The sequence below is a fragment of the Tamandua tetradactyla genome, chromosome 12 (genome assembly GCF_023851605.1).
Source record: "Tamandua tetradactyla isolate mTamTet1 chromosome 12, mTamTet1.pri, whole genome shotgun sequence".
In the NCBI taxonomy this organism is placed as follows: domain Eukaryota; kingdom Metazoa; phylum Chordata; class Mammalia; order Pilosa; family Myrmecophagidae; genus Tamandua; species Tamandua tetradactyla.
The window spans coordinates 64,926,767-64,939,389 of record NC_135338.1 but is presented as its reverse complement, the minus strand read 5'-3'; the positions used below and the strand labels follow the sequence as shown (position 1 = coordinate 64,939,389).

The window sequence follows — 12,623 nt, the reverse complement described above, 5'->3', positions numbered from 1 at the left end:
GCGGGGCGGGGCGCTGAGGTCAGCGCTGTGGTTGGCTGCGCCCGCGCTGGCCGCACCCTGGTTGGCTGCGGGCCGCGGGCTGGGCCGCCGGGTCCGGACTGGGGTCGGGGCTCGGGCGCCGACCGGGTTTGCGCAGCTGTCGGCTCCGCGCCGCTCCCGATTTGCGGCGCGCGGCGGGCCTGTGGGGAGGGGCGCGGCTGGCGGGCGGGGCTGCGGGCCGCGCGGGGGCGAGGGCGGGGCGGGCCGCGCGGGTGGGGCGGACGGCGGCGCGGAGGGGAGGAGACCGGCCCATGGACCCGCGGGGCCCGGCGCCCCAGACGCTGCGCCGCCGGGACCGAACCCAAGATGTCGGCCTAGGCCGGAGCGCGACGACGCGGACGGGGCGGCGACGAGGCGCCGGTGCGGCCGGGTCTCGCGGCCGCAGGACCCCCGAGGGCTCTCCCTGACGGACTGGCCGAGCGGGCGGCGAGAGGCCAGCGCGCTGGGAGCGGGCCGCGCCACACCATGTCGGCCAAGGTGCGGCTCAAGAAGCTGGAGCAGCTACTCCTCGACGGGCCCTGGCGCAACGAGAGCGCCCTGAGCGTGGAGACACTGCTCGACGTGCTTGTCTGCCTGTACACCGAGTGCAGCCACTCGGCCCTGCGTCGCGACAAGTATGTGGCCGAGTTCCTCGAGTGGGGTGAGTGCGCTCCGGCCCCGACCCTCCGTCCCTTAGGGTGCCTCCTCCCTGCACCGGGCTCCTGCCCTTCGCGCCCCGCATCCCTCTTCCTTCCCGGCCCCTGCGCGTCTTGCACCGTCCGCGTAGACCCACGGCCCCGCTGGTCTTTTTGCGCCCTTGTCCTTCTGCTCGCTCTTCATCCCTCCCTATCCTCCTCACCCTCTCACATCCGCGTCCAACCGACCCGCCCCCTCATCCTGCCCCTTGGAGCCACATCCTCCGTTCCCACCCCCACCCCTCCCCCCGCCGGGCCATCGCCCCGTCCGCTTCCTAGATCCACCCTCCGAGTCTGGATATCATTTCCTGCAGCACACCCTGGGATATCCGCCCCCCGCCTTCCCCCATCTCGCCTTTGGGGTCCAGAGCCAGCGTTGTGCCTCGCTCCCCCATGCTGGGGTGGTGGGCATAGCCGCGTGTGCTTTTTGCATTTGTCTCGCCCACGGCCCGGTGGATTCCCCTATCCCCATCTTTTGGGGCCCCAGCCCTGACGTTAGTCCGCTCCTAGGTGACAGGCTGTCTGCGTCTTCTGGGTGTCCCTAGTCCTGAACACCCCTTTTACGTAGCACCTTCAAAGGAATTTTAAGGTTAAAATTTTAATTTTGAATCCGACATGCAAAAATAGACCAACTTTTTCATCATAATTGTGTTAGACCTGTGTAATGTTTTGGGAATATCTGAGTTTGTCGGTATGTGAAAGTCACTTAAAATTTTTCTTCATTTGGTGTTCTTTGTCTCCTCAGGTTCCAAATTCATTTAAGAATCTGCTGAGGATCTATTATGCTTTATGTAGAAAAACTTTATTAGAAAAACATTTAATGAAGCTACTAAATTATAATTAGGACCCCAAAGACTGGTCAAAGTGTAAAGGGAAAAACTCTTGCTTCATCTCTCACATGAACATTCTCTGACTCCAAAACACCTGAGAAGGAGGAGGCAACACTTAGGTTCCAGGCCAAACTGATAATCTCCTTAGGTCATTTGCATCATCCAGCTAGGACTGTGCAGTTTGAACCAGTCATTTCTAATTTTTGGTACTGATAAACTGATATTCACATGAAGAAACAAACTACTGTATTCCTTAGTGAGACCTCTCCTCTGCCAAAATGGTAACTGGAATTTGGTATTTTGTTTGCAAATTAAAACTTAAGTTGCCATGTTCTCTAGAGGACTCCTGTCTTTTGCCCCTCTCTAGGGGGTTGATGTAATCTCTTGTATGAGCCTCAGTAGAAGAATAACTCAGAGCCCCCTTATTCCAGCAGGGACCCTGTTCTTAGTTGCACGAATACCAGTAAATTAGTAGCATCCATTTGCTGGTTCTGATGGACATCAGTGCCATGATTTTCAACTGAATAATTAACTGCCTCCCCTATTGCTTTGAAAGTGAGAGCTTCGGTGTGTCTAATGCTCTGAGTCTTCCTAGCCTTGTTTGCCATTCCTTTCCGACCACTTTATGTTGAAATCCAGACAGAGCCACACTCAGGTTCAACCTGGGTGCAGTATATGAGTAAAGCATGACTAAAAGGAGGAAGTTGGGGGGAAGGTTGGTTTCCCTGGTAAGGTGTGGTCGGCTGGCTCCAGGCCTGGGAGTTGGTCTGAGGCTGGGCACCCTCTGCACCAACAGCCACCTCTCCCACCAGTTGTTACTGTACCCCCTATGAACTGGGTGGGCTTTGCTGAGGAAACTCTTGTCAGCAGGTGTGGGAGCCATATTTTGTGAGAGGCCGCTTTTCCGAATTTAATCTGTTTCTGTGCTAATATAGAAATATTCTATGTATTGCTTGTCATATATGAAGTAATATAGAAATGTTTTTCAAAATTGTGTTCTGGATCTTTGGAAATTGTGGTCACAAATAAATGACATTATTCTCCTAAGAATCAGTTTGCACAGAAATGTAAGCTTTAAACTACAGAGAAGAATGAACTTAAATTTAAGATGGCATTTAAATGAACTATTAATATATTTTGGAAAAAGTATCTAATCGCACGATAATTAACATACATGCACTGTTGTAACTCTAAGGTTGTGTGTTACTGGTTAAGCTCTGTGTGCAGTCATTATTGAGTGTTACTTGGACTCGCCCACTTACAGCTATTGGAAGACAAGGAATTGTCTTTAAAATAGAATTGTTTGTGGAGCATTGTTAAATACCCTGACTTCTAAGTGGGATTATTTCTGCTCAAGAAAATAGAGTTTGTTATTTTTGCAGCTGGCAATAGTTTTGAGTCCACCTATAGTGGTAGCACATCTAATAATTAAATAATACAAAGTACAATGGAGTTCCTGAATCACTTTCTGACACTTGCTTATGAAAATGGTTGAAGATATAGCTGTACATGCTATATCTGTTTATAGCCTATTGAGCCATGGATTGTTGAGTTTGTGTATTCCCACACTGGTGTTTGAAACCTCTGAAATGTTGGTTCCTGCCATGCAGAGGGCTGGCCTCTTTCCCCTTCCCAAATCTTGCCCCAAGTCTAATAGGGATTGTGTCGAAGTCTTGAAACTTCAGGAAGAAAGGCAGTCAGCCAGCCCAGATTTTGAGTCTTACTGGGAAATCTTTGAGGAATTTTGGAAAATATAGTTAATAAAGTCTTAAAATTTTAAAAGAAGACTGTTTAGTCTGGCTCTTTTATTTCTTGTTGCCACAGAAGTTGTATGGGACAAGACTCACTTGCCTCCTGTTCAGGTTTTGGTCTTTAATTTTCCCTTGATTATGTTTATGGTTTGATTAGTTTCCTCTTTGAAATTCTAGACTTTAATTAAAAGTTGGAAAAACTCTGCTTTGCAAGTGTATCTCTTTAAGCTATTTTTTTGAAATGTAAATTTGTTACAGTTTGAAGCAGAGCATATTTGAAACATTTTAAAATTTCTTCAAGTAATTTGGAGTAACCATGAACAGCTAAATGAGGTGAATTTGTTGTCTCTCATGCTTATGTAGAAATAGTTTTAAATTGCATGTGTTGAATATGTTTTCACAGCTTAGATATAATGGCTTGTGTTGGGTTTGGATGGAGCTGATGCTTGAAAGCCCAGCCTGCAGGCCTGGGCCCATTGCAGTAGCCATCTTCCCCAAACTCCCCCTTATGTGGCCAGCAGTCTGGGCGGAAGCTCAGCGATGAGCAGACACTCTTGGAGGTGGGTCGAACATGGGACCTCCGTTCGCCTGTCCACAGCATCTTCCCTCATGCTGTCCTTCCTCTACAATGAGAAGATAGCCTTTTGCTTAATTTCCCCATTTGTGGTTTTTATTATTATGAAGATAGCAGTACTTTCTCCGAGTTCTTCATATTTGTAAGCACCTGTGGCTGTTGGCCTGCTGATACCCAGCCTTAGGTGTGTGTGGGATGACTGTGGAGGTTCCCCTACCAGACTTATTGGGTAAGGTTTTACTAATGGTACTGAACATTGCAAAAGACATTATACTCTTGATGGTTCCTCTAGATAGAATGTTTATGTAACAAGGGAGCAATTTTCTTTTAAATAATAGATTGAAGAAAGAGGTCTTTTGAAATAAACTCTGAATGTACAGAAATATTGGAATTGCATCGTGTGATTAGGTTAACATAATTTTGATTTTATGGCCAGCTGTTTGATGTGTGTGTTGATATTGGCTACATGACGTGAGATGGGCGAGTTGAACCTATTAAACGTTAACAAGTCAACCTTAACTTTCCTCTCCTAAAACTTTGCTCATCAACGTTGGGTTTTAAAGTGGGCTGCAGTGTCTTTGTAAGTCCATACTTTAAATAAGTGAAATTAGAGTTGATGAAGTTGTTCTCATCCCAGGATACTATTATGGAGCTGCCAAAAAAAGTTCTTAATGCACAGGGAATTGTTCTTCAATCAAACTACTCCAATGCATGCAAGTTAAAGAACTTGGAATGCCGTAGGGTTGACCAGTAGCTCTTCTTGCTTCCTACCTTAGCCCTGCCTCTTACTGCAGAGCCAGATGCCCTCGAAAATCTGCTCTCTGCTGACATAAGTGATGCTGGACAAACAAGTGAGCACACAGAACTGTAAATTCAAAGCCTGATTAAATGTGGAGAAATTGCTGAATGCTCCAGTGAAGAGGCAAAAATTATCTTCTGAGGCTAATAAAGAAGAGTCTTGCTGGAAGAGATCAAATCCAAATTCCTATCCTTTTTATTGAAAGGGGGATAAATAAAACTAAAAGAAATGTTGGGGGAAAAAAAATCAAAACCCCTATAATCTCAGCATCCTAAACCCCTCCATTACATAGTACTTATTAGTCCTGGTCCACATTTAAGTTTTATTTTTAGATTCTTAAAGGGCTATTGAGTGGGAGTATTCCAAGGTATCCTTAAATTTGTGCTCACACAGATGCTCTCAATGAAAACAGATGAAAGGAAAATACACTTTTCTTAGCTCTAAAAGCACAGGTGTTTTGGCAGTATGAACTAAACATGTCCGTCCTTTGAGAATTTATTTGGACTTCAAATCTACATGAGAAAACTTCATTTTCATGCAAATAAAATAGATACTACCTATGAAATAGATATAAAGGTCACACTTCACCTTGATTTTAAACCATCTATTTTGGGTACTGGATTTTTGGTCAGTTTTATTGTTTGGGATGTAACAGTGGCAACAAAATAGTTTTTAGGTTAAAACTTTGCAAAAATGATAGATTATATAACATGGAACTTTGGATTTTTATCTTTAGTGAGAGGAAAGAGCTAGAAATTCAAAGAGAAATTGTAAATGAATGATATAATTTCAGTCAAATTCTATTCTGGTATTGGAACTTCCTTGGAGAACAAGTGGAAACTATTCTTCTAAGGTGAATCTAAAGTTATTGAGCTATTGTAGTTCTGCTGACTTCCAAATTTGGAGTCCTGGGTTTGAAAACTGTTAGGAATTTTGAGAGACCACATGATCTGCCTTCTACCCATACCCTCCTCTCCCTTTGGTAAACCAAGCTCTGGTCATTTTGCCCAGTTATTCCGTAGCAGGCGGCCCTTCTGCCAGGGCTTCTTCCCCTCCACAGGACCACGGTCATCCTCAGTCATGTTTGCTGGTGCCTGCTTCACATCTTTATTTTAGCCCTTTCTTTCCATTCCCATTTCTTTTCATATCCCATATGCTAGCTGAAACCTTCACTTCAGTCTAAATGGATACCTTTTCCACTTGAAGTTTTGAATAATTCTGCCAGATCAGTTTTAAACACTGTTTTCATTTCATCACTCCTCTTTTCAAAAACCTCTGCAATGACTTTATCTTCTGTTATCTTTTTTTTTTTCTTTTTCTGAATGAGGTCTAAAATCCACAGTCCAATGTTAAAATTCCAATCAACCTAAAAAGACATACCTAATCTTATTTAAGAAATTGAGGTTAATAGCACTCTGATTATACCCTGTGGGGTGATTTTATGTATCTGTAAAATTTGTACCTTGCTTAAAGTAATTCATTCACTTAACTGAAAAAGCCAAATAGTATTACAAAGCTGTAAAGCCAAACAACAGTTCCTGGACCGTCCTGTCTGCCCCAGACTCTATCTTACCAAAGGCACCCCTTTTAAACCCCTCTGCGCCTACTGATCATTGCCTGTCCTAGGCTCATGTTCAGCTGCCAGTAACAGAGACCCAAGTAACAGTGACTGAAATTAAGTGAAGGTGGATTTCTCTCTCCCATAAGATTTATGGGTAGGCATTCCAGGGCTGGGATAGCAGACCTATCCCAGAAGCCTTTGGGGACTCAGGCCCTTTCCTCCTCTTCAATTTACTGTCTAAGATGGTGGTGCTCCCTGCCATAGTCCAGGCCATGGGATGGAGATGTTCAATAGAGCATATGGAAGCAGGGAAGAATCTTGGGTATTGGAGGCTGTTTAGCAACTCCTGCCTCAAATTCCATGTTTCTAAAATAGCATCCTTGTACTGCTAATTTCTGAGTTTTCTGTTTTAGATATTATTGACTTCCTACTAGTAGGAAGAAAAGGCGTTTAGAACTTTTCCCTCCCTCCCTTCCTCTTGCCCTTCTCTCCCATATTTTCCAAATATGGTTAGATAACAATTTTTGTTTCAATTGATATTAAATAGTTCCATTATAGTCATTGGGTAAATATCATTCATTGCTAAGTCATGTAGGATGCTACAATTAATTTTCCTCTCCACTAATTTTTGTATTTATTGGAATGAATTGTTATTTCTTTCTATGAGCTTGATTTTCAATGGACAGTCATGAGTTTAGTCCCAGGCTTTATAGTGGAACTCCTCAGTACACTCAAAGGCCTGAAGGATCTGTCACTTTTAGTTCTATTTTGGAGCCATCCCTTCCAGATCCTTCCATTTCCTATTCTGTTCTAGACTATTTTCTAGGCTTCCTACTTAGCAATCACCTGGAATTTCTCTTCCTTCTTTACTATTGGAATTTCCTTTGACTCTGTCTGTTGAATCTGCTTTTTCTGGACCCCAAGTCTTTCTGCTTTTGGTGGAGTTTATCTTCTGAAGGGCTTACTAAGAAAGAGTTGATAGGAGGTCAGTTTTTTTTTAGATCTTGCCCATCTGAAAATGTCTTTTCTTCCCTCTCACATTCAGGTTGCCCCTGAATGACAGGTGTCTGGGTTTGGAATTCTAGGTTAGAAATAATTTTTCCTTGGAAGTTTGAAGGCATTGCAGCATCGCTGCCTGCTTTCCAGTGTGGGGTAATGGGAAGTCTGGGACTATGGGATTCTCAGGCTTTTGTGTGGGACTTGTTTTATGTCTGAACGCTTTCAAAATCTCCTGTTATCCCTGATTTCATGGTAGATCTTTCTGAAGGACTTGGATCCTTCTGTTCTGGGAAATGTTTTTGGTGTTATTTCTTGATAATCTCTTCTCTGATTTCTCCATTCTGTCCATCTCAGACTCTTATTATTTTTTTCAGATGTTGGACTACTTAGTCCATTTCCTTTCTGTGCTGGGTTTTTTTTTTTTGGTGTGGGGGAGAAATCCTCAACTTTTTCTTCTAATCCTAACATTGAATTTTATAGCTGCCATCATCTTTCATTTCTAAGTGTTCTTATTCTCGGTTTTCCTTTTTATAACATCCTATTTTCTTTTATCATAAAGGAAGTGCATTTTAAAAATTTTATTTGGTTTTAATTTTTTATGAATATATCCATTTATACACACATGCTATATTCATTTTTGTTTCCTGCATTGTCTCTGTTTCTTCTTAATTCTCTTTTCCTGTTTCCTACGTTGGTTTTTCTCTTAATGTTAGCGGCTTCTGTCCAAATGCCTGCTGACTGTTGACTATCCTTTTCATGTTTATGAGTGGGCTCATTGGAAACTTATGCTTAGCTCAACTTTTAAGAACTGAATATCATTAGGAAATGGGGTGTATACCCTGCCATTTTGAGGGAGGACTATCAGAAGTTGGTAAAGTAATTTTCTCTTATCAATTTCCCTATAGAGGAGTTTCCCAGTTCCTGCCTGGGGCCGTTGGGGTGGTGCATGGTGTCTGCCTAGCTGCTGGCTTTCTGGAAAGGGGGGATGGGGTAGGGGAGGCCTGGGGGTGGTGTCTGTGTGGAGATGTGGGGTATAACTGTGTCTTAATGGGCACTGTTTCTCTATTTGCTTTCTTCTTTGCCTAATTTTGTCACTGTTTCTAGGCTGCTGTCACCTCCTGTCATTCACTCAACAGGCGTTTGGGATCCTGTCTTCCTGGAGGACGTATACATGTATATTCGTTTGTTATCATTTTAGTTAGTTCTCCAGATGGGGCAGAGAGAAGGTGCGTGTTCTATACACTACCCTTAACTGAAAGTTAGCCTAGGTTTTGCCTCTATATGAAGTTGAAATATATGGTTGCTATTTCCTTTGATTTGGATGTATTGTGTTTTTCTTCATTCTTATTCATTATTAGAGAGGTTGCCCCTGTAGATAGAAGGAAGAACAAAGGAGGGCAAGTTTCTCTCTATTAACTGCACAAGCATTGAAAGAGATAGGATTAAAAAGCGTTCAAGCTCACCTGCCATGTGGGGGACCCAGGTTCGATTTTGGGTCCATGTACCCCTGCCCCCCCTCCAAAAAAAATAAGCATTCAAAAGGATGTAAAGAAAGGGGGAAAATATGAGTGTAATGAAAGCAGAAAAAAGGGATTCCTGGAGAATGTCTGCTTAGGTGACTGGGAATGGAGGTTGAGGCGTTGCTCCTCTAGGGTGAGAATAGGAGTGGGGGTGTGTGAAATGGGGAGATGTTTAAAGTTGGGTGTTGGTGATTTAGAAACTGCCTGGATAAATGTTATCTTTTGACATGACATGGAGCTGACTCTGTTTAACTCCAGCTTTCACTATGAAGAAAGAAGTCACCTATGTAAAATAAGCAAGAGCAGAATAAGAAATGTTCTTGTTGCTAGTGATCAATGAAAGGGAGGGGAAATGGTATGGTATGTATGAATTTTTTTCTGTTTTCTTTTTCTTTCTTTGTTTGAATTGATGCAAATGTTCTAAGAAATGATCATGATGATGAATATGCAACTATGTGATGAGTATGCAACTATTATGAATTACTGATTATATATGTAGAACAGAATGATCATATGTTAAGAATGTTTGGGTTTGTTATATTTTTAAAAAATTAATTAAAAAAAGAAATGTTTTTGCTACTCATATTTTTAAGAATGCATATATGACAAATACAATCCACAGGCAGATAGTCCTCCCCTTACCACAACACTCACAATTGCATTTGAAGATACTGCTCTGTTGTACCGTGTTCTTGTTACTGTTGAGAATTGAATTTCTTTGTCATTTGTTTTTTATATGATTTATTTAAATTTATTTTGAAATAATTTCAAACTTCCATGATTTTAGCAACAAATAAAACTCCATAAAGAGAACACCCCACCCCACCCAGATACCCTGATCCACAAACTTTAACATGTTGCCAGTTTTGCGCTATCTGTCCACGTATCCATCCTTCCATCCTTCCTTCCTTCCGTACTTCCATCCATCCATCTATCCAGATTCTGAACATTTTGAGAGTACGTTGGGTTGCACACATCATAATCCTTGAACACTTTCATGTACGTTTATTTTGAACAATGATACTCATTTTTGTAATCACTTTAAGTACAGTTTATCAAGTTCAAAAATTTAACATTGATATAATGCTTACATTCCTATTTTAATGTCCCAATAATGTCTATTTGAGCCTTTTCTCCTCCATTTGTAGATCCTATCCATGTCATTTGTTTTGTTTTGTTTGCATGGGCCGGCACTAGAAATTGAACCCAGGTCTGTGGCATGTGTCATTTGGTTTTAAACAAGTTTAAATCAGTGGGTTGAATTCATTTTTAACTGTTTAAAATTTATACTTTTTTTTTTTTGAAATAACATTTGCATTGATTCTTTACTACTGGGAGAGAGGTCAATTTCATAACTAGAGCATGCAGCAAATCTTTTTGAAAATTAATTTTGCAGCTGTGTCACAAATAGATTTTTTAAAAATTTTTTGCTTAAGTATTTGAAATCAGATTGTTGAAAGGTCTTTAAGTATATTTAACAAATCAACTTTATCTGTTGAACCTTTAAAATGAATCAGGGAAAATGTTAGTGAATCATTGTTTTAGAATATGTTTGAAATATTGTCTAACTGGCAGCAAATTGATAAGTTACTAGATATCTATTTCCAGTTAACCAGTTAATTGTGTCAGGGTTGGTATTTATGTTACACTGTGCTAGGACAGGAAATATTTCCCAAAACATCAAGCATTAACAGAGTTTTACATAACTAAAGTGATAAGCCCGGATATATTTCCTTCCACAAATATTTAATTATTTTTTTAAAAGCAAGGTTTGTGTTCATGAAATTTTGATAATCTTTGTAAAATAATAAGAGAGTTACTGAACAAAAACTGAATGTCTACCAGCAGTAGGAGAGAAACTTACAGTGAATGATGTAGCTGATTTAGGTTTTTGTGTGTGGGAGTGTGGAAAAGGTTTCTTTGTCTCTTGCAGTTACTAAACAAAGATTTTCTCTTTTTTTGTTAACAGCTTTATTGAGATACAATTCTTATGCCATGCAATTCACCCATTTAGACTGTATAATTCAGTAGTTTTCAGTTTATTCAGAGAGTTGTATAACGATCATGACAATCAATTTTAGTACATTTTCGTCACCTCAGAAAGAAAACCTTTATCTTTAGTTATCACCATCCAGGTCTCCCTCTATCCTAGCCCTAAGCAAGTTGAATCCATTCTGTCACTCTGTCTTTGCCTGTTCTGTTCATTTCAAAAAAGTGGAATCATGTGGTCTTTTGTGTCTGGCTTCTTTCTCGTCACATAGTATTTTCAAGGTTCATCCAAAGTGTGGCATGTATCAGTATTTCATTCCTTTTTACCACTGAATAATATTCTATTAATTGGATATGCCACATTTTAGTTATGCATTTATCATTGATTGACATTTGAATCATTTCTACCTTTTGGCTATTATGAATAACACTGCTGTGAACGTTCGTGTGCAGATTTTTGTGTGGACGTATGTTTTCATTTCTCCTGGGTATATATCTAAGAGTGGAATTGCTGGGTCATAGGGAGCTCTATGTTTGGCTTCTCAAGGAATACCAGAATATTTTCCCAAGTGGCTGCACCATTTTACATTCCCACCAGTAGTGTACAGACATTCTGATTTCTTCACATATTTGCCAATACTTGTTATATGACTTTTTTTAATGGTTTTTTTATTGTGGAATATACGTATATACAAAAAAGCAATAAACTTCCAAATGTATTTTAACAAGTAGTTATAGAACAGATTTTAAAGTTCCACGATTTTTTTGTTTTTTCTTCTAGCTGCTCCAAGACACTGAAGACCAACAAAAATATCAATATAATGCTTCAGCAGTCATACTCATTGTTAAATCCTATCTTCTTTGTTATACTCCTCCTTCTCTTTAAATAGCATATATATGTGAAAGCAGTAAATTTCAAAGTACATCACAACAATTAGTTGTAGGATGGATTTCAGCATCTGGTATGGGTTACAATTCCACAATTTTTATTTCTGGCTGCTCTAAGGTACTGGAGGCTAAAAGAAATATTAGTATAATGATTCAGCACTCATTTGTTAAACCCGACCTCCTCCGTATAACTCCATCATCATCTTAGATCGTTCTCCCATTCTTTAGGGGTATTTGCCCATTCCAACTTTTTCATGTTGGGAGAGGCTGTTGATAATATGGGATGGGGGATGGAACTAGGTGATCTGGAAGGGCTAGCCCCTCTGCATTTCAGGATTTACCTGGTCCAGGGACCCATCTGGAGGTTGTAGGTTTTGGAAAGTTACCCTAGTACATAAACCTTTGTAGAATCTTATATAATGCCCTCAGTATTCTTTAATATTGGCAGGAATGGTTTTGGTTGGGGGTTGGCAAGTTATGGTAGTAGCAGTGTCTAACTGAAGCATGCATAATAGTATTCTCCAGCATAGCTTGTCTCTATTTGAACTCTCTCAGTCACTGGTAACTTATTTGTTACACTTCTTTTCCCCCTTATTGTCAGGATGGTATTGTTGATCCCACTGTGCCACAGCCAGGCTTATCCCTGGGAGTCATCTCCCATGCTGCCGGGGAGACTTTCATCCCTGAATATCATATCCCACGTAGAAGGGAGGGCAGTGGTTTCACTTGCAGAGTTGGGCTTAGAGAGAGAGAGGCCACTTCTGAGCAACAAAAGAGGTCCTCTAGAGGTGACTCTTAGGCATACCTATAGCCTATAGGTAGGCTAAGTTCCTCCACTACCAACATAAGCTTCACAAGAGCAAACCTCAAGACTAAGGGCTTGGCCTATTGATTTGGGTGTCCCTGCTGTTTCGCACGGTATCTGGGGTTTCCCCCGGTGCTAAAATTTAATAGTTCCATAATTTTTCTCCCATCCCTCAAGGGACTTTGCTAAAACTT

General features: G+C 41.3%; 1 protein-coding gene across 3 annotated transcripts in view; it reads left to right on the top strand.

Moving 5' to 3' along the window:
* The first annotated feature begins 427 nt into the window (after window positions 1-427).
* Window positions 428-12,623, top strand: part of CDC42BPB (CDC42 binding protein kinase beta) — a 211,080-nt gene continuing 198,884 nt past the window's right edge. For all 3 annotated transcript variants that reach the window (XR_013160527.1, XM_077123642.1, XM_077123643.1), the window contains exon 1: window positions 428-679. Coding sequence is in view for 2 of the 3 variants with exons in the window: in XM_077123642.1 (XP_076979757.1) it covers window positions 505-679 (175 nt within the window). In the remaining variant the exon portion in view is untranslated. The remainder of the gene's footprint in view (window positions 680-12,623) is intronic.